This window comes from Brassica napus, chromosome A9, assembly GCF_020379485.1.
Source record: "Brassica napus cultivar Da-Ae chromosome A9, Da-Ae, whole genome shotgun sequence".
NCBI classification, from domain to species: Eukaryota; Viridiplantae; Streptophyta; class Magnoliopsida; order Brassicales; family Brassicaceae; genus Brassica; species Brassica napus.
Genome location: NC_063442.1, coordinates 25,580,639 through 25,599,744, shown reverse-complemented (window position 1 = coordinate 25,599,744; position 19,106 = coordinate 25,580,639). Strand labels below are relative to the sequence as shown.

The 19,106-nt window shown below is 37.3% G+C and overlaps 4 protein-coding genes across 5 annotated transcripts; 3 read left to right on the top strand and 1 right to left on the bottom strand.

The window, feature by feature from the left end:
* The first annotated feature begins 1,868 nt into the window (after positions 1–1,868).
* LOC106441554 lies at positions 1,869–4,944 on the top strand. Its single transcript, XM_022690919.2, has 2 exons — positions 1,869–3,875; positions 3,956–4,944. Exons 1-2 carry the CDS (start codon positions 2,060–2,062, stop codon positions 4,669–4,671), a joined length of 2,532 nt encoding a protein of 843 aa, XP_022546640.2. The 5' UTR covers positions 1,869–2,059; the 3' UTR covers positions 4,672–4,944.
* A 236-nt stretch (positions 4,945–5,180) lies between these two features.
* Positions 5,181–6,739, top strand: LOC111200273 (transmembrane protein 45B-like). Its single transcript, XM_022690920.2, has 3 exons — positions 5,181–5,561; positions 5,649–5,995; positions 6,141–6,739. Exons 2-3 carry the CDS (start codon positions 5,649–5,651, stop codon positions 6,586–6,588), a joined length of 795 nt encoding a protein of 264 aa, XP_022546641.2. The 5' UTR covers positions 5,181–5,561; the 3' UTR covers positions 6,589–6,739.
* A 36-nt stretch (positions 6,740–6,775) lies between these two features.
* Positions 6,776–9,740, bottom strand: LOC106435197 (protein IWS1 homolog 1). The gene is made up of 11 exons (XM_013876067.3): positions 9,567–9,740; positions 8,881–9,316; positions 8,681–8,800; positions 8,376–8,596; positions 8,153–8,282; positions 8,004–8,066; positions 7,858–7,935; positions 7,685–7,776; positions 7,533–7,592; positions 7,284–7,461; positions 6,776–7,073 (listed from the first exon to the last, which is right to left on the bottom strand). Exons 1-11 carry the CDS (start codon positions 9,584–9,586, stop codon positions 6,975–6,977), a joined length of 1,497 nt encoding a protein of 498 aa, XP_013731521.2. The 5' UTR covers positions 9,587–9,740; the 3' UTR covers positions 6,776–6,974.
* Positions 9,741–13,496: 3,756 nt separating this feature from the next.
* On the top strand, positions 13,497–16,403 carry LOC106435205 (bZIP transcription factor 68). 2 transcript variants are annotated; one of them, XM_022690918.2, is made up of 13 exons: positions 13,497–13,672; positions 13,957–14,073; positions 14,162–14,206; positions 14,290–14,364; positions 14,530–14,619; positions 14,714–14,773; positions 14,858–15,027; positions 15,105–15,159; positions 15,239–15,269; positions 15,350–15,552; positions 15,625–15,702; positions 15,784–15,909; positions 15,992–16,403. In XM_022690918.2, exons 2-13 carry the CDS (start codon positions 13,990–13,992, stop codon positions 16,115–16,117), a joined length of 1,143 nt encoding a protein of 380 aa, XP_022546639.2. In that variant the 5' UTR covers positions 13,497–13,672; positions 13,957–13,989; the 3' UTR covers positions 16,118–16,403. The 2 variants fall into 2 exon arrangements, with proteins under 2 accessions (XP_022546639.2, XP_013731527.2); XM_013876073.3 differs by having other exon boundaries at positions 15,350–15,558.
* Positions 16,404–19,106: the final 2,703 nt, after the last annotated feature.

Below are 19,106 nucleotides of genomic sequence, written 5' to 3'. Positions count from 1 at the left end.
TATTTTAGAGTATTCAAAATATTTTTGTAGTTTGTTTTGTTTGTTATTTTGAATACTTTTTAGTTAATTTAGATAGTTTAACTAATTTTTAATTAGATTTGTAAATAATTTATATATTTTAAAAAAAAATTTGGTCAATTTTCGAGGTTGTTAAAAATATATTTTTGCACGATTTTAAACATTGGTTAAATTCGATCCGAACCGAACCCGGAAGGAACCGAACCGAATCCGATCCGATAAGTAGTAAAAACCAAATGGTACTTATGAGCATAACACCAAAAATCCGAAAATCCGAATCACCCGGATCGAAACCGAACGGACCACCAAAGGCCCATGTCTAGACGGCGGCGAGGAGGAGAAGACGGTGACGTACGCGGTGAGGCGATCGAACCCAATCCCTATCCCTCGAGACGATCAAAGACGACGACGAGATCATCCCAGGAGAAGAGATCAATCACGATATTTTGGAATAGAAATCGACTGATATCAAGAAGTGGAGAGAGAGATAGAGATAGAGATGAGAGAGGAGGAGATAAGCGACGTATCTTATTGTTCTTAATTAAACTACGGTTCTTGAATTAAAAGGTAATTTTTTATTTTTTTAATCAAAATTAATTTAAGCAACCTATCTAAGCAACCCCGATAATCATGCTCTAATACGTTCATAGTGCTGATGAAGGTGGTGATGCTGCTGAAGATCAAACTGACCTAAACGATGATGAAGACACCTATCTCTGGTTTTCCTTTGAGCTCCATGTTCCCATCAAACAACTAAACCATTTTGATTCAGTTCAAACCTTCCAGTTTTATTCACGATGTAGCTAAAATTAAAATAAATACAAAAATTATTATTTAGTTTAAGAATACTCAAAAAACGATATCTTCTGAATTCTTATATTTGATTCTAGTGCAGCACGATGGTTGATATATTATAAAATATTAATTAAATATTGGAAAAGTGATTGATATATCATAAATAGGTTTTGTATAAGACAAAAGTATCATAAAACTACTTTTGAAAGTTTTCTCTTTAGATGAACTTTTTTAACGAGAAAAGGAATGGACTTGAACCGTATAGAGCACCTTTTTGTTTCAAAGTAAGACCTGGATGGTTATCTCTAACCTTTTGTAGCTTACGAGTTTTCGTCCACCCCTGGTCGGTTACTAGGAACACATGAATCATCAACAAAGTCCAGCTATTTTGACTTAAGTGGCTACTTCCCAGTTCGAGGTCGGGAACTCTGATCGTTTACATATAACAACCGAGACACAGTCATTTCGTAGTCAAACATTACATAATCTACTGAGATTTCTAAAACAAAGCACGACACATGAATTCTAGATACGCAGAATAGTTAGAGCGAGCTAAGCAGTATAAAAACAAGCCGCAACCATCATTTGAGAGACGTTCTTTAACTTGTTCACTTGAGATCTAATATACTCTCTTTAAACTGTATTATTTTGTTTGTAATTATTATATTCATTGTCAATTGTATTAATCAATTCGAGTAATTATCCTAGACATCTACTATGTTTCTCAGAGATCTACCACTTTCTGAAATCTTATTATATTATATTAAAATTATGATTACAGACTTTAGCTCACAATCATACACCATATAAATAATAAATGTAACATTCCCGTCATGAGATCATATTATGACATTCCCAAGTTTTCAGTTAATGAAAGAAATATTAAATAAATATTATGTTACTTGTAACAAAAATAATATTATCCTCCAGATAAATTTATACTGTTGACTTAAAAAAAGAAAAAGATAAACTTTTCTAATTCCAGTGTCCTGTACATTAATTCAAGGCTGGCAACCGCTGTTAAATGAGAAAACATGTAATTTTAGAGTTATTGTGGTAATATAAATAGATTTTTATACTTTTTTTCTTCTAATTTAGCCTCTTTTTTTTTAAAAGGGACATTTGAAGATGGATATGTTTCCGGTTAATACCACCGGAATAGACACGGCGGACGTAAGGAAGATTTAAGGAAAGTTTTCTCCTTTTATTCTGTTAGACCCCAAAGGCATCGCCTTTGTCGAGTCAAATGGAGTCTCGAGGATCTTCTGAGGCAGAAGATGAACAGATTGTTCAAGTCCGAGAAGCTTTAATGTGCCTCAACGGCAAAAGATTCGAGGGTTTACGAACCGCGAGGTTCCTCAAACACACCACCATGTCTATAGACGACGACGTTTTCGACCTCCCCCTCGACGCCTTTATATGCCGACCCGAGTCCGTTGATCCGGATATATGGACGGCCGAGATTTCGTTTCCGGGCTGGGGCTCTCCGTCTCCGAACTGGGTCGAGTGGGTGAACGCTATGGCGGAGACGCACGCCACCGTGTGGAGGAAAGCAGGTGTGTATGATGCGATCTTGGCGTCTCGGTACGAGATCAAGAAGCAAGACGAGTTGATGATGGCTTTGGTGGAGAAATGGTGTATTGAGACGAACACGTTTGTGTTCCCTTGGGGTGAAGCGACGGTGACGCTTGAGGATGTGATTGTTCTTGGTGGCTTCTCTGTGATTGGGAACAATGCTATGGCTCCTGTTAAGAGGGAGGAGATGAAGGAGGTGGAGGAGAAGATGAAGAAGGTGAAAGGTGAGATTGAGGGTGAGTTGGGGAAGAAGTGTAGCGTTGGCTTGTGGATGAAGGAGATGATGAAGTCAGGGAATGAGATTGAGCATGAGGCCTTCCTGGTTACATGGCTGTCTCGTTTTGTTTTTCCTAGTGCAGGTGATTTGGTGAATGATGTACTGTTTCCGGCTTCGATTCAGCTTGCTAAAGGGGTTACATTGGCTCTGGCTCCGGCGGTTTTAGCCGGGATATACCGCGATCTCGGTCTTTTGAAGGAGCATCTTGCTGGTTATGGTGAGACAGATACGGTTGTGGTGAAGTCTCCGTTACAGTTTGTGCAGGTTTGGGCTTATGAGAGGATCATGGAGTTGCAGCCACCGGGTCAGCCAGGTCAGTTAAGTCCTGGTGAGCCACGGATGGCTCGGTGGCACCAACATGGTGGTGGTCAGGATCTGTATGGCTATCCTGAGAATGTTAGAGCGGTTTTGGACTCTACCACCAAAGAGAGTTTTGACTTTCGTCCTTACACAAAGCCTCTGCGCAACTTCAAGTTCCCTAGGTTTTACATGGAAGATAACTGTTGGGTTCATCTGCACTCTGATGACAAGAACATTGTAGCCTTTGGTCGGTGTTTGAGGTTCTGTAAACTGGTTGGTGTGCACTGCATTGAACCTTATTACCCGCACCGTGTGGCGTTGCAGTTTGGTTATGACCAGGATGTTCCCGGTGTGGTTTCAGCTAGGAATGAGACTCCGGAACTGGCTTGGAAAGACTATATCCGTCCTATTTCAGGCGATATGATCTACATTCCTGCACGGGTCAATGCTGGTGATGTTACCGTTAGGTACATTCGGTGGTGGAAGCTTTCTTTTGCGATGTTACAGTCCGAAGCTAAGAAACTTTCTCACAAGCTTCTGGCTTCACCCCCGAGGCAGAAACCATCAACTACAACAGCTGCTGCGACGACCACGACCAAGGTAACATCTAGAGAAACAAAAACAAAGAAAGGGAGTCTTGGCCGTAGTAGCTCTTCAGGGAGCCTCATAGGATCAGAGAAAGGTGATAAGCATAGGCCTGAATGGGTCCAGAGATCGCCACCGGGGTGGAGAAAGAGTCCTGACAGAAGCTCGAGCAGTGCAATAGGTGGTGCTAAGGATCTTAAAGGAGTTCTCAGGGGGGTAGGGAGGACTAAGGGTCATGGCCATGTCACATTTCAGCTTCCTGTTCCATCACCCAAAAGGTCTCCTCCATCCAACAAGACAAATACTCCTTTGGAAAAGCAAAACGGTATTGTAATGTGTTCTCATGTTCATTTCTTATTATTGATTCCGTTGTTTCAAGACAAACTCTTTTTTTTTTTTTTGTAGATTCTACTGTCAAGAAGCCAAGAATGATACCTCGGGTAGCAGACTTAGCCAAAAGATCGAGCTCGTCTTCTCAGGTTCCAAGAAACACATCATTTGTTCCTCTTCCTCATAGGCGAGATAACTATGTAAAGAACAACAATTACTCAAATCGGCGAGCTTCGAAAGAACCATACAAGGCGCCATCTCTGTCTGGCTATCCTTCAAAGAGGAAGAAGTCACCAAGATCTGTTGATATTGTCAACTCGCCTGGTCAGAAAAGCTCCCTAAGCCCGCAAGGTTCAAAAGAATCACCCAAGTCACCACCATCTGTTTCTGGTTCTTCTTCTTTGACAAGGAAAAACTTACCAAGACCTCAAGAACTGAACAAGTCGTCATCATCTTCTCTTGGTTCTGTTTCTTTAACGAGGAAGAAGCCACCAAGATCTTCAGAAGATGCCAGCTTATGTGGTAATTCATCAGCTGGAGGCCATTCCATTGTCAAGAGAAATACTGAGTCCAAACGAGAATCACCGAGAAAAGCTCAGGAACTCAAGGCTACTAATGTGAAGTTTTTGGAGGAGATTGTAACACTGCGGGAACACGTTGGCGAAGAAGGGGAAGTGACATATCATATACCAAAACAACAGTTTGAGGATCTGAGCCAAGGAGTCCAAGATGTTCTACATGATCTACACTCTATTAAATCCGCATTGAACATACAAGACGATGATGAATAGATTTATGACTGGCTTTTGCAGTTGGTTCAAACCGAGTCGACACAATATAACCCAACACTACAACAAGAAAGGCATTAGTTTCTTACTTAAAAGCGTTGTGTATAAAGAACTATCGTTAGAAGACTGATATTATCCACTTGTTGAAATGTGCTGACCTTTTTCCCCACTATAATTTGCACACTGCATCAACAAACAAAAAACTTGTGGTCAGTTTCCTTTGTCATAAACCATTCGTGTAATCATTAGTAAATGTGTTGGGTTGTTTGTCAAATATTTTCATCAACGCATTAAAAAAAAAAGAGTATATGGAGAGGTTACAACTTAGAAGAGCGCTTGGCATAATGTATAGTCATATTATATGATTCCCATTATTACTGTCATTTTCATTAAATCTGTTTGATGATCTTTTGTTTAGCTAAAATATTAAGAGTGAATTAATCTATTGACAATTTATTTCTAAAGAAGAAAACTGATTAACCATCCTCTCTCAAATCTTTTGGAGTTATGATGATCCAATGAAAACAATATGATTCTCAAATGCACTTGTGGGAGAAAATGGATGTTTTTTTTTTATTATTATTATTAATCTTTCATCTATGATTGTCCTATTATTTGCTGACCCTTTTTCACTTCTCAAGAACCTTTCTTTCTTGGGAAAAAGTTTTATGTTTTTATGAAAAATCTGATCCAAAGATTTTGTTTTTATTACCTGGGTTTTGTTGTTTTCTCCCGTCCCATGTGTCTGGCTTCTTCCCAATAGCTTCAAACATTGACCAAGTTTGTTCCTTTGTTCTCTCTCTCCCTCGTTTTCAACGACGACTCTGACTTTCCAAGATTATCTCTGATCGAAATCTCCACAAGAAGAACTCTGATCTCCAATCTCTTACAGGGTATTAATTGTATTCCTCTCATTTGATCCTGAATCTGAACTTTTGATCTAATAATTGCTTTCTCTTTCTCTTTCTCTCTCGAGAAAGATGGGTTCTTTCAAAGGTCATGCTCTGCCAGGTACGTTGTTCTTTGTGGTTGGAGTATGGCACATATGGAGCTCTGTGGTTCGCTTCGTATCCAACCCCAACTCATTTCGTGTTCGAGTTTGGCACCCTGTCCCTGGTTTCAACGGTAGGATCAAGTACTTGGAGCTTTACGTTGTCACCACTGGCTCACTCATTGACTTGTGCATCGAGTTCTTCTACTCCACTCATCTCCACTTCTTTGTCAATGGTGTCTTGAACCCTTCCCACATGAACGACTTCGAGCACTCTGGGATGCTTCTCATGTTCTTCATCCTCGGTTTTATCGCTTTGCTCTCCGAGAAAACCAGGTACTAGTCATAGGTTGTTGGATCATCAAGATTGGTAGAAAACTTTGAAGTTAGGTTGGATCCTTAGTGACACTCTTATAACTTTATTTTTGATGAATGGATGTAGTAGATTCACAGTGATGCCTTTTTCATGTGCCACTCATAGGTTGCTTCCTCTGCCACAAGAAGCTCTGTGTTTAATAGCTGCAACAGCTTTTACAGCAGAAGGTCTTCTCTTCTTCTTCCACTCCACAAGCCACAAAGGTCTTGAAGGTTATTACCACCTCCTCCTCGTCTTTCTTGTCGGTCTCTGCGTCATCTCCTCGATTGCAGGAGCAATCTGCCCTACAAGCTTCCCAGTAGATCTATGCAATGGCATTGCAATGACTCTTCAAGGCCTCTGGTTTTACCAAACAGCCTTCACTCTCTATGGCCCTATGATGCCTCAAGGGTGCGGTTTAAAAGGAAACTCTGTCGTTTGCAGATCAGTTGATTCTGTAGTCTCTGGAGAGTTTCTGGCTAATTTTCAGCTCTTCTCTTTGGTTCTTGCTGTTCTTGCCTGCGTTGTGGGTTCTTATGTTTTTGCAGCTTCAAGATTTGGAACAAGTAAATGAGATATTTTTGGCAAGTAGAAACTAGGTTTTTTTTGCTACATGTCTCTATCTTATAACAAAATATGTTACAATATGAGTTATGTGATAACTATGAGGAGGCCTTAGAGCTCACCTGACTTACAGAAAAAATAAAGCAAAAATCGAACTTTTATTGTGCAACGGACTGAAAATTGATTTGATGGTAAAATAAAGCAAAAATCGATCCTTTATTAGTGTTTCTTTCACTTCCCCATTACATTAGAGACTCAAAGCAAATAGTTTATAGTAGAGAGCATATAAGTATAACCCCAAAGCTTTAAGTCTTTGACTTCAAACAATGATCCAATCAAAGTTGAAGATTACAGGATAGAAGAGAGCCAGTACTCCGTCGCCTGGTTGCAAGCTCTTTATAGGTACTTGGTCATACCCCGACCTTCCACGCTCACCGTAGTGGCTTGCAACCGCTTCTTCTTTGGTCCTTTTAGCTGCTGCAGCTTCTTGTTCATCTGCAATTTTAACACAAAAAAAAAGCCAGTTCAAGGACGGATTCATAGGAAACGAGCGACAAAGGTTGTTTTGTTCACAAAAAGCGACTCAGCCAAGCTTGTGCATGAGCAAGGAGCAAGGAGCTTGAGCCTAAATGTTTAAGGTGGTATTCTTGATGGTGTTTTGTCGGATCAGTGAGAACATAACTAATGGTAAGAGTGTTCTTCTACCTTCACTCGACGCTGGTCCTGAGAAACCTGTTTAGCACGGGCTCTGACCTCATCTGGGTCAATCTTGGACTGAGGACGAATCAGAAAGTCCATTGGGGTTGCTTCTGGTCTCATGGTCATGTTCCTGGACGAATCTCCCCTCGAACTCTGACCCGAAGTCAGACCAGATTTTCGTTGCCTGCCACATTTTATCAACTAAACTCAGTATACGAAATGGAAATATCCAGATTCTAAGAGGTTCTTCCATACCGAATATCTAAGTCAAAGTCACCATCTCTTGACTCCATTGTCGAAGCTTTGTTGACAGGTCTATGTCAAACCGAGTAGAACAAGAAGAGAAACTATGCGTCAGTATATGAAATCATGAGTGAAGTCGAAAAAATAAAAGGTTCGAGATTTACTTCTTCACTGGTGGCCTTCTATAGGGAGCCCTATCTTCATCAAGATTTCTCATGTCTTCAAACCTTGTGCTCTTGTTGAAAATTGGACGAGACTACAACATCAAGCACACAACAGTAAGCAAATGACGTAGAATTTGATTCAACAGATTGGAGCAGTCGAGAAAGCTGTTTACCCATTTATCAACCAAATCCTTAGCAAGTCGTCTGTTTGATGTAGTTTCCTCATCAGACTTTGATAAGAACATAATGACCTACCAGAGCCAGAAGAACAAATATAAGTACCAACTCGTCAATATGCAACCAAGTGGTGTATCCTAACCTTTCCAAGCCCACTGTTTTTCAATTGTTCCCTCCGATCATACTGCTCCAGGTCAATTGGAAACTGCAAGACATAATCAGGAATAGATAAAGCAGCTTAGATTTAGTGAATCAGGCAAATATATCTACAGAATAAACAGGAACGCATACATCAGTGAGAATCCTCAGAATAGCTGCACGAATGTTTATACTTGGCAAGCTTCCATCAGGAAGAGGCTCAAGCCAATTCTTCAGCAGAGTTAGAACTCCATGGTCCAAGAATTCTGTTTGAAGCTGCTTCCTGGAAAAAAGATGAAACATGCAGTATTACAAAATAGATTGTCGATAAGAAACTGTTTGGGATAATAATAATAATAATAACTTGGTAACTTACTTTCCAAGAACATTGGTAAGAAGGGAAAGTTTCTTAAGCTTGTTGATAGCAGGCTTCCCCTGTCTATTAAGTTCAGCATCTTCCTCAGCAGTGACCTCAAGCTCAGCCATCACATTCTCAACCAAGAGAGCGATTTCCGCAGGATTCCTTTCAGCCTTTTTCTTTTTCTTTCCCATCTTGAAAAGGTTATTAACCTCATCATCATCCTCACCCTCCTCTGCCTGAATCGTTCATAACCAAAAGCGTTACATATCATCAAACAAAAGCTAGATTCAGAGACAGAAAATGAATGACACCTGTCATACCTGAGGATAATGAGTTGGAGAGCGGTCTCCCCCATCACCTCCATACCTCTCAGCAGGATCCACACCAGTATCATCGATGAAATTGTCGTCATCCATAGTCCTAACACCTTCTTCATCATTCTATAACAGAAGAACAACATTTTAAAACAACAAAAAAAAACTGCAAACGTAATCTCAGAAGATCAACCAAAGTGGTGCACCTCAGGGTTACGTGCAATAGATTTCCACATCTCATCAATCTCTTCAGACTTCCTCTCACCGCGGCTTGGGAGTTTATACCTCTTCTCCTTCCCACTGCCACTACTAGTCCTCTCTTTCTCCTTCTTCCTCTTCCTACCAACCTTATCATCATACTCTGTACCACCACCTCCTCTTCCTTCCATGTACTCATCAAACGCCGCATCCTCCACATCCTCGTCAACCAACTCAGGAACATCGATAGACTGTCTATCACTAGACGCTTTCTTCACCAAGCGTTTCCTGGGTTTGACTTTATCGTTGTCGTAAAGAGGCGTTTGCGAACCTTGGCCATCCCAGTCTCCCATATCATCGGCTAAGTTATCTTCAAAGTCCTCACGATCGTCTCCGAAGTCATCATCCAAGTCCACCAACGGCTCCCCATCCACATCACGGTACCTGAAACGACAAAAACCAAAATTCAATTGAACGATTACGCACAAATCCAATACGGAACAAAAACAAAATCGAAGCTTTCGTCTACCCATGAAAAACGAATTCACTTTTTTTTGTAATCAAAAGAAGATATAGATTTGGAAAAATCAAAGCTGGATCTCGGTAACCCTAGGGAAAGGAGGAAGGGTTTGTGAATTTCTTCTGCACAGCATAGTTAAATTGAAAACTGAAGAAGAAAAGGAGAAGATCTTACGGATCATCCTCGAAACCCATCTCTGCTTCGTTTCCAGAAAACGATTCAACGGAGATAATCTCGAATACTGCTGACCTCCGAGTTGTCGAGAGGAGAAAAGAAGAAAGGAATCGAGAATCGGTTCCTAGTGGGAATATTCAACGGTCTCGATTGAGGGAAGATCAACAGTTTTGATCTTGCCACGTCATCGAAACTCGAAGTATGCATTCAGCTATGGACTTGGTGGGCTTGTTGTAAGAAAGTTAACATTTTAGTCAAAAGCCTCAAAAACGTTTAGATGTGCTCACAAACTATCCCGCAGTAAAAACCAAACTGAACCTGACCCAAAATATTATACAAAAAAACTAAAATTGGTAAAATAGTTGAGTAGATCTAAAATTTTATCATTCAAAGCACCAAAATCAAATCCGATCCGAGTCAAATATTCGAGTATCTGAAGATACATAAATCACAATTATATATTTAAATATATTAATTATTTTCAAATATAATATCTATAAATGTCAAAAATACTCAAAAATATTTGAAATTTTTCTAAATACTTGAATATATCAAAAAGTAAATATCCCAAAATAATCAAAACTTACTCAATGGAAATATGTTAATACATATTGATTATTCATCCAAAGTTAACTAATATTATATTAATTTTAAGTATTTATTAGTATATTATTCAAGTATATATATGTTGTAGATTTTTTTTACTTTTAGACCAATTTAGGGTAAAAAAAAAGAGGAAAATTACATATAAAATGAGAACAAGAATGACAAGGGTTGAACATATGGAGACTGATGGATAGAAATTGGGATTTTATTTACTCTCTACTCCTTTTCGACGATTTGTACTTTTCCAGCTAACTTCGACGAAAGGACCAACTTATTTCTGTTCACACACACATTGTAGCACCACTCTCTTCTGATCAAAATGCTTTTGAAATAACTCACAGTCGAATTTTATTCCTCTTACCATATGACCAAACTCAAATTAAACATTTCTTGCGAAGAAAGCAGCCATAGTTTTTTTTTTTTTTTTGTAAGAACATTCTTAATATGTCAAATAGTGATTCGAAAACATTCTAGGAGAAAATCCATCAAGCCTCTATACATTAGTTCCATACATCCATCACACACAGAGCCATACTTTCAAGAAGGCCTAACAAAGAATCCACTAAGAGGTTTCATAAGCCAAAAAACAAAGCATGTAACAAACCTTTTTCATCGTTCACTTGATTGTCTATTATGAAATTGGAAGCTTAACATTTTATGACGAAAATAAGATCTAAAGATTGAATCTTAAACAATACCCACCAAGCCGATAAATATTTACGGAAATTCTCAGTTCATATCCTCAACTCATATGACAATTGCAGATGTGCGGTCTTTCACACTTTCCTACAACAATACACAAAAACAAAACAAATGGACAACACTTATTGCCACGAAATCCAATAACGAAGATCAAAGCCTAAACGAAAAAAAAACACATTTTTTAGATTAATTTTTTTCGAAAATCAGCTAAAGTGCTAAAAAAATTGGTCTAGACCCGTCTAATCATTACTCAGAGCCGGACCTGAATATTTTGGGTCCTTAAGCTTAAAAAAAATTTGGCCATAAAAACTATTATTTTATGGAAAAATATTTAAAATCCTTTATTTGAAATTTGAACTCGCACCTCTAGAGTACTAATGAGAACAATTTTCTTTTTGACTCAACTTCAACTTTATATCATCTAAAAGAGTAGTACATGATTTTCAACCACATGTGATTCAACCACACTTACATACAAAGTGATCTAGTATCACCTATGAACACATAGATGGATCATACACTACCCGATCTTCTACTTTGATGTAATTCTACCCAGTAAGACAAACATTTCCTACGACTCAGAAAAGACTGCCTTCGTGACGTGCCTTCTCAGTTTGGTTCACCATTGCTAGGGATGGGAGATCCACGCCGGAGAAGGTGCCCCACTGAGACATGCGCCGTCGCCGTGGAGGGATCGCTGGAGATCTACAAAAGGGGAAAATCAGATCTGGCGTCACACTCCAGCTCTAAAAGCCGACCTTTTTCTCCACTGCTGCTCCGTAGTCTCGTTGTTCCTCCAAGCCTTCGGAATAAGTCACCTTTGTCCCTTAAGCTTTCTGGTGAGTCATCAACGACTCAGAACACCACACATATAGACATGGAGAGAATTTGTGGAGAGAGACGCAAAGGAAAAATAAGCTAAGGGGAGAGGATGGCACCTCTGGTACCGGCTAAAGCCAGCCCAGAGTAGAGATTCTTCACCGGCGGATTTTCTTCTCGAAAAAGAGTTTCTAGGGTTTTAGAGTTTTTTGTGAATTATGTATGAGATTAGAATTGAGAAACTACTAATGGGGATAGTTACCAACCAAGATGTAGGCGTTTATTGCAACAAAGTTGGCTTCTAAAACTATTTTTGATTCAAAACATGTGCTTGACTAGATTCTAATCAAGGCTCGACTCTGTCAATACTCTCATATAATGCGTATGGTTACCGCTTAACGATTTTTGAATATTTGATATTTGGTATAAATTTAGTATACTTCAATACCTTTACTTTATATTTAGAATAAAGAAAAAGTACAGTATCACTGGAAATGCTATTTTAAAGGTTGAAGTTGATTCAAACTCCGAAGAATTATTAATATCTATCTTATTTAAGTAGAAATACCTTTAAGAAATGTTTGAAAACATGTATAGTAGTAGAAAATAAGATAACATTGTTTGTAAACATAGATACTAATATATTAAAGAAAAAGAAGCAATGGACTTATGTTATTAAGAAAACTTAGAGGTCAATTATCCTATGAGAAACTATATATTTGGTCCAATCTAATTAGCTAAAAATATCTTTTGTCTAAAATAATCATAAAACAAAATTTAAACTTTATATAAATATTTCAAATCAAAATATTAATATAAAATACATTTATATCAAAAATTGATTCAAAATATACATATATTCAAAATTTTATTTTTACTAAAATATTTTCCAATAATCATTGTTAAAAAAATGTTCTAAATATATATATAAGAAAAATACAATACAAAGCCCATTGATTCAAACATCAACTTAAATTATAGTTTTATATTTCACATTAAGTTTTAAAAATATAATATATATGATTGTTTATAAGATGATACGTATAAAATACTATTAATTATATAATTAAAAATATGATTAATTATATGATGACACATATATAATATTATAATAGTGACATAAAAAATAAATATATTTTTGAAAAAATATTATATATAATATTATATTATACTTATAAGAAAAACAAAATAACATTTAATACAAAATAATAATATGACATTGTATACTTACAACAAATATATATTTATATATATAAAGTAAACACCGTGCGGATGCACGGGTTAAAGTCTAGCACTTTCTTATAGTTTGTGCCTGTGATATCTGAACCTGAAGTCCCGACTAATCCTATGAATTAATTTATTTCGAGCACTATCATGTTAATTTGTTCTGTTAAAATTTAAAAATACCTATCTCTTTTAGGAGTTATGGGTCATCTCCATCCCTACTCTATTTTTTTCTCTAAAATGGAGTAAAAATGAATATGAATTAAGGAATGCTCCAACCCAACTCTATATCTCACTCCATAATGAAATTTACTCTATAAATGGAGTAATCTATTTTTTGTTTGTTCATCACTCCATTATGGAGTAGAAAATGGAGTAGAGTTGGAACAATTTTACTTCATTTTTACTTTTACTCCATTTTAGAGGAAAAAATGAAGGTATACATAGGAGATACTCAATTTTACTTCATTTGTTATCGAGTCCTCATAATATTCGTCTTTCCATCTTTTTAAACACTCGTCATAAAAACAGTAGTAAAATGCTATTAAGAGGTTTTACGGGGTTAATGTCATAAATAAGAAAACAATTTGGGGTTTGAATAAATATTCTCCTTGTTTTGTTCCTCCTCTTCCCCATCAGAAACACAACAAAGATCAATCAATCCTCCCCACTCCAATTTCTGCAAATTCGAGACTCACTGATTTATTTCGCATCTCTGGGTTTCCTCAGATTGCTCCAACATTACCGATCTTCAGGTATTTTTTCTGCCGATTCGATTAGATTCCGAGTTTCAAAACTGGATTCCTTGTAGCTCTTCTCTTTTAGTATAAGCGATTATTTGAAATTTGTGTTATTAGCTCTTCTCCGCCATTGTTTAACGGAAAGCTAAGTTTTTTTGTTTGCATCGTGAGATAAAAATGTGATCTTTTTAGATCCTGGGTTAGGTCAGTGAATCTGCGTAGGAGCTTTTTACTGTTCAATGCGTCATTTGGAGATAATAACTGATTGGTGGGTTTGTTATGTTTAAACTTATAAGCAGGGCTCCTTGTGGTCTAGTGTGGTGAATGTGATAATGGGTAGCAGCGAGGTGGACAAATCTGGTGAAGAGAACGAACCCAAGACCCCTTCTTCTTCTTCTGCTCCTGTTACTTCACAGGTTTGCATTTGCTGTCAATTGATGGATCCTGCCAAAAGTGTTTGTTAGTGTTCATGCTTTGGTGTTTTAAATGTTTCTGTGTTTGTAGGAACCTTCTTCTGCTGTGGCTACTCCTGATTGGTCTGGTTTCCAGGTCTAGAAAGAGATTCCTTGTATTGTTTCTTTGCCTGCATTTTGGGTGTTATGTGGCTCATTGTTATGTTTCTTGTTTAACAGGCTTATTCTCCTATGCCGCCTCATGGTTATGTAGCATCAAGTCCCCAACCTCACCCTTATATGTGGGGTGTTCAGGTAAACTTCGAGGGCTTATGTTGATATTTGCATACTTGGGAAGCATTCTGTTGGTCACTTGTGTTGGTTTCATCAAGCTAAACATAAGTATTTCGTTAGGCTCTCCAGAACCATTGTGCTGGCTAATGAAAACGTTCTATTGTTTTTTCTTTGTTCTTTTTGAAGCATATGATGCCTCCTTATGGAACACCGCCTCATCCATATGTGGCGATGTATCCTCCAGGTGGCATGTACGCTCACCCTTCAATACCTCCGGTACTGCTCCGCTTTTTAGATCTTTCTGTTATGTGTTCAAGTTAGTGAATGTTTATGTTATTTCTGTTAACGTTTTGTTTCGGTGCTGCAACAGGGATCTTATCCATATAGTCCCTATGCAATGCCTTCTCCTAATGGAATGGCTGAAGCTTCTGTGAGTTATCCATTTTCTTAATAAGGTTCTGTGTCAATCAATTCAAATGGGATCTTGATCCAGGAATGTCTTTTGGATTCTCAGGGAAATACTGGAAGCGGTGTGGAGGGTGATGGTAAACAAGCTGAGGTGAAGGAGAAGTTACCAATCAAAAGATCAAAAGGAAGCTTGGGAAGTTTGAATATGATTATAGGAAAGAAGAACGAGGCTGGAAAAAACTCAGGAGCATCAGCTAATGGAGCTTGTTCTAAAAGGCATGTCACATCATGATTGTAATCTCATTGTGTTGTATATTTGCTGAAACTGGCAGAGCTTTGTTTGGTTTTTACAGTGCTGAGAGCGGTTCTGATGGTTCAAGTGAAGGAAGTGATGCAAACTCACAAAATGTAAGTTTCTAGCAACCCACTAAATCGTTTCAGTTTGTGAGCATGATGATGTTACTGATTAGCTTTGCAACGTTTGCAGGACTCTGGATCTAGACACAACGGGAAGGATGGTTTGTTAGTCTATCTTTCTTACATAACTCAACTCTTATCATGTGATATAGACCTAAATGTTCAAAGATGGTACCTTCAGGTGAAACAGCTTCAGATTCTGCTCAGGGACCACCTCGTAATGGAAGTAATCAACCGGTGAACCAAATCGTCCCAGTCACGCCAGTGTCGGCTACAGGTGTTCCAGCTCCACCAACAAATCTAAACATGGGAATGGATTACTGGAGCGGTCATGGGACAACAGTTCCTGGAGTTGTAGTAGATGGTTCCCAATCACAAACATGGGTACAGGTCTGTGTAACTTATGTCCCCTTTTACGGTTATTCAAGCGGCGTGTTTAATTGCTTTGTGAATTAGGACGAGAGAGAGCTTAAGCGACAGAGACGCAAGGAATCAAATAGGGAGTCTGCTCGTAGATCTAGGCTGCGTAAACAGGTAATACTCAAAACTGCTCTAGCATCAAAGGCCATACATATGAAATGATCAATAGCTTTTTTTCTTTATTTGCATGTTCAGGCAGAATGTGATGAGTTAGCGCAACGAGCAGATGTGTTAAATGGAGAAAACGCAAGTCTTAGAGCAGAAATTAACAAGCTTAGAAGCCAATACGAAGAGCTTGTTGCTGAAAATAATGCTCTCAAGGTAAAATTACAGGAACAAAAAAAATCTCACCTCTTTTGTGGCAGGTCCGTAATGGATTGAAAGTTCCTCGTTGTTCTTGTAGAATCGATTTTCGACAGTCCGGTCACTAGAAGGTGTAAACTTGGATGGGAAGGAGCAAGAACCGGAGACAAGCACACGTCAGGATGTTGCAGAGACCACTCGTGGTTCCTACAACAACTCAGCCTGACTCGAGAACATCAGCTAACAGTTTCATGTAATTTTAGGAACCAGAGTTTGTTTTATACTGTTTTTGCTTAATGGTGCGTTTTAATTAAGCAGAGGACAAAATAGAGAGCCCAAGAAAAAGAAAAAACAATTAATCATATTGAGAACACAATGATGTTATCATGTCAGGCCATCATACTCACTGCACTAGTTTGTAACAGCTAAGAGTCTCTCCTCTTTGTCCAATGGCTCTTGACTCGAACTGACCGCCTTATCGGCCTCATTTGAATCCTCTTTTGTCCACACCATTTGTTCTTTTGTAATACTATACTTGTACATGAGTATGATCAGCTTATCAAACATAGCGACAATCAATTTTCCAATAAACCTCATGTTCTTATATGAAAATTGGGTTGGAGAATGTAAGCACGACACTGCACCACTCAATTTTCCAATAAACCTCATGTTTGTTGCGTCTTTCAAGTGCAATCTCAGCACACAAAACCTTCTTTTTCGAACTAAAAGAACTTGCACACTTATCCCATAAAACATCAATCTTCCCACCATAATTTGCCAACCTAGTTAGCACAACCATATATTGTTGGTAATTTTGGCCGTTCTTCCAGATCCTTCAAAACTTTGTCTATAACCGTATATTGTAGTCCCAACCACACACCTCATAGATGCTTACACCTATGACCCATCATACGTTCGATCACATCCCATATACCCAAAAATATAAAGATTTTCTTTGATCACTAATATCTTGATAATATATATATCCCACATATCTCTGCGCTAGGGCTTGGCACATGTTCCCATATCTATGTTCTAGGATCAAAAACATCGATGGCACCCTTTTCTCAATGGCCTCCTTCCACTATATATATTTTCCCATCAAGAACACTCACTTCACCGAAACTTCCGGACTATATATCTGCATGTTTGGAGCTTCTGCCATGTGTGACCAACAATCCCTGAAGAATACCCTAGACGTGGGCTTACCATTGATCATTGATGTGTCCGCCAAGCATGTAGATATTAGAACCAATTGTGGTAAACTTTCATAGGAACGGTTGATAAGAAGGATCATTGACATCTGGGACTGAGACCAACAGATTGTCATGTGACATCTTCTCTTGCTTCATAAATAGTCTTAAGCGATTTAGGGTTAGGGCTAGGGTTAAGGACCAGATTTAGTCTCCGGCAGAGCATGAACCAAAATGATTTGTTAAAATCAAGCACACATAGAGACAACTCCAGGTGTGGCCTAAAAGAGTTCGAGTCTGGTAAAGCTCAAGTGAAGCAAAGAGCAAAGAGAGAGTGTAATTTTTTTTGGAGACTAAGACCATCTCCGATGTATTTCTCTATTTTTACCTCTAAAATAGAAAAACTTTATAGTAGAATTGAGTTTTGCTCCAATGTATTTCTCTAAAATACAGATCAAAATATAGAGATATGCTATTTCTTCTTCTATAAATAGAGAAAAAAAAACAACAATCTCTATTTTAGAGGCAAAAATAGAGATGAGTTTGAGTGATTTTAGCTCTAAATGCTATTATAGAGGTGAAAATAAAGGTGGGTTCGAGATGCTTTTAGAGCAACTCCAATGGTAGCTTTTTACCATAGAGTTCTTAAGTTATATATTATTATATGTATATATAATAATTACTTTCTTCAGTATCATTTTAATTTGACATTTTAAACTTGGCACACAAATTAAAAAAATATTTAAGTTTGTATATTTATTAAATAAAAACATTATCACCAATACATCTAACCACGTTTCAACTAATTAAAAAATAGATCGGAATATAAAATCAATAAATTTAACATTACAATTATAAAATGACACTTATTTTGAAAACAAATTTTTTTTCTCTACTAAATAAAATGAAACGGATAGAGTATTATTTAATTAAGAGCATACTGAAATTTTTGGAAATCCAACCAATAATATGTCAAATGAGATATTATTGGTTGGGTTTTCAAGAATTTTAGTATATTCTTAATTAAATAGTAATTATTATATATACATACATTAATATGTGACTTAAGAACTCCTCGGTAAAAAACTATCATTGGGATTGCTCTTAAGGCCAGGGTAAAAAAATCTCAAGATTCGGACCAAACAATTCAACAATAACTCATCTCGGAGATATGGCAGATTAACTAGTGACGACTACTCTTTGCAGTTTGTGGCGGTTTGAATCTTAGCATATTAGGACATCTCCAATTTATACTCCAAACCAGTGGCGGAGCTAGGAAATTCATTTGGGAGGGTCAATCTCTAAAAGTTAACATTATTTACAGGGGTCATCTAGCTAAAATTTACTAATAGTTACATAGTTTTCACAGAATTATACAAGTAAAATTTTTTTAACAGAAAATTCACCTGGTTCAGTTGACCCATGTGCCAACACTGTGGCTCCGTCACTGCTCCAAACATCATTTTGAAGTAAAATATGATCCAATCACACCCATTCTCAACTCCAAAATGGGATAATAGCTAGGGTTACTCTTACCAATACTCATTTTGGAGTTAAAAATTTTTTATTTATAGAATAGTCTTTAAATCATGAATATTTTTATTTTATACATTTTTCATCATTTATATTTAATACTTTAATATTTAAAAACAATACAATAACATGAAAATATGATTCCCATAAGAGAATATTTAATAATTTAAAATAATGATGCATAAACTAATAAAAATACCAAAACTAAACATAAAACACACAAAATAAATAAAATAAGTGATTTAATAATCCGGTAACTCATTTCTGGAACCGCTTAGACCTGCAAAGTATTGCCCAAACAATACAAATGACCAATCTTAAAAATTTTCTTGCTCCATTAAGGAAAGTCAAAGATAAATAAACTAATTATTAATTATAAAATGGACTAGTTGACCATTTGTGGAAAAATATACTAATTTCATTATAGAACCAAAATATGCTATCTTACATAGATTTATGATTACTGTATTTTTTAATAATAATTGTGTA

Coding starts and splice junctions, on each gene's coding strand:
- LOC106441554 (XM_022690919.2), top strand. CDS start 2,060: ATGGAGTCTCGAGGATCTTCTGAGGCAGAAGATGAACAGATTGTTCAA. Junction 3,876..3,955: donor TCCTTTGGAAAAGCAAAACG/GTATTGTAATGT, acceptor TTTTTTTTGTAG/ATTCTACTGTCAAGAAGCCA.
- LOC106435197 (XM_013876067.3), bottom strand. CDS start 9,586: ATGGGTTTCGAGGATGATCC. Junction 8,597..8,680: donor CTCCAACTCATTATCCTCAG/GTATGACAGGTG, acceptor TGAACGATTCAG/GCAGAGGAGGGTGAGGATGA. Junction 7,936..8,003: donor AAAACAGTGGGCTTGGAAAG/GTTAGGATACAC, acceptor TGGCTCTGGTAG/GTCATTATGTTCTTATCAAA.
- LOC106435205 (XM_013876073.3), top strand. CDS start 13,990: ATGGGTAGCAGCGAGGTGGACAAATCTGGTGAAGAGAACGAACCCAAG. Junction 14,074..14,161: donor CTGCTCCTGTTACTTCACAG/GTTTGCATTTGC, acceptor CTGTGTTTGTAG/GAACCTTCTTCTGCTGTGGC. Junction 15,028..15,104: donor AATGGAGCTTGTTCTAAAAG/GCATGTCACATC, acceptor TGGTTTTTACAG/TGCTGAGAGCGGTTCTGATG.
- LOC111200273 (XM_022690920.2), top strand. CDS start 5,649: ATGGGTTCTTTCAAAGGTCATGCTCTGCCAGGTACGTTGTTCTTTGTG. Junction 5,996..6,140: donor TTGCTCTCCGAGAAAACCAG/GTACTAGTCATA, acceptor TGCCACTCATAG/GTTGCTTCCTCTGCCACAAG.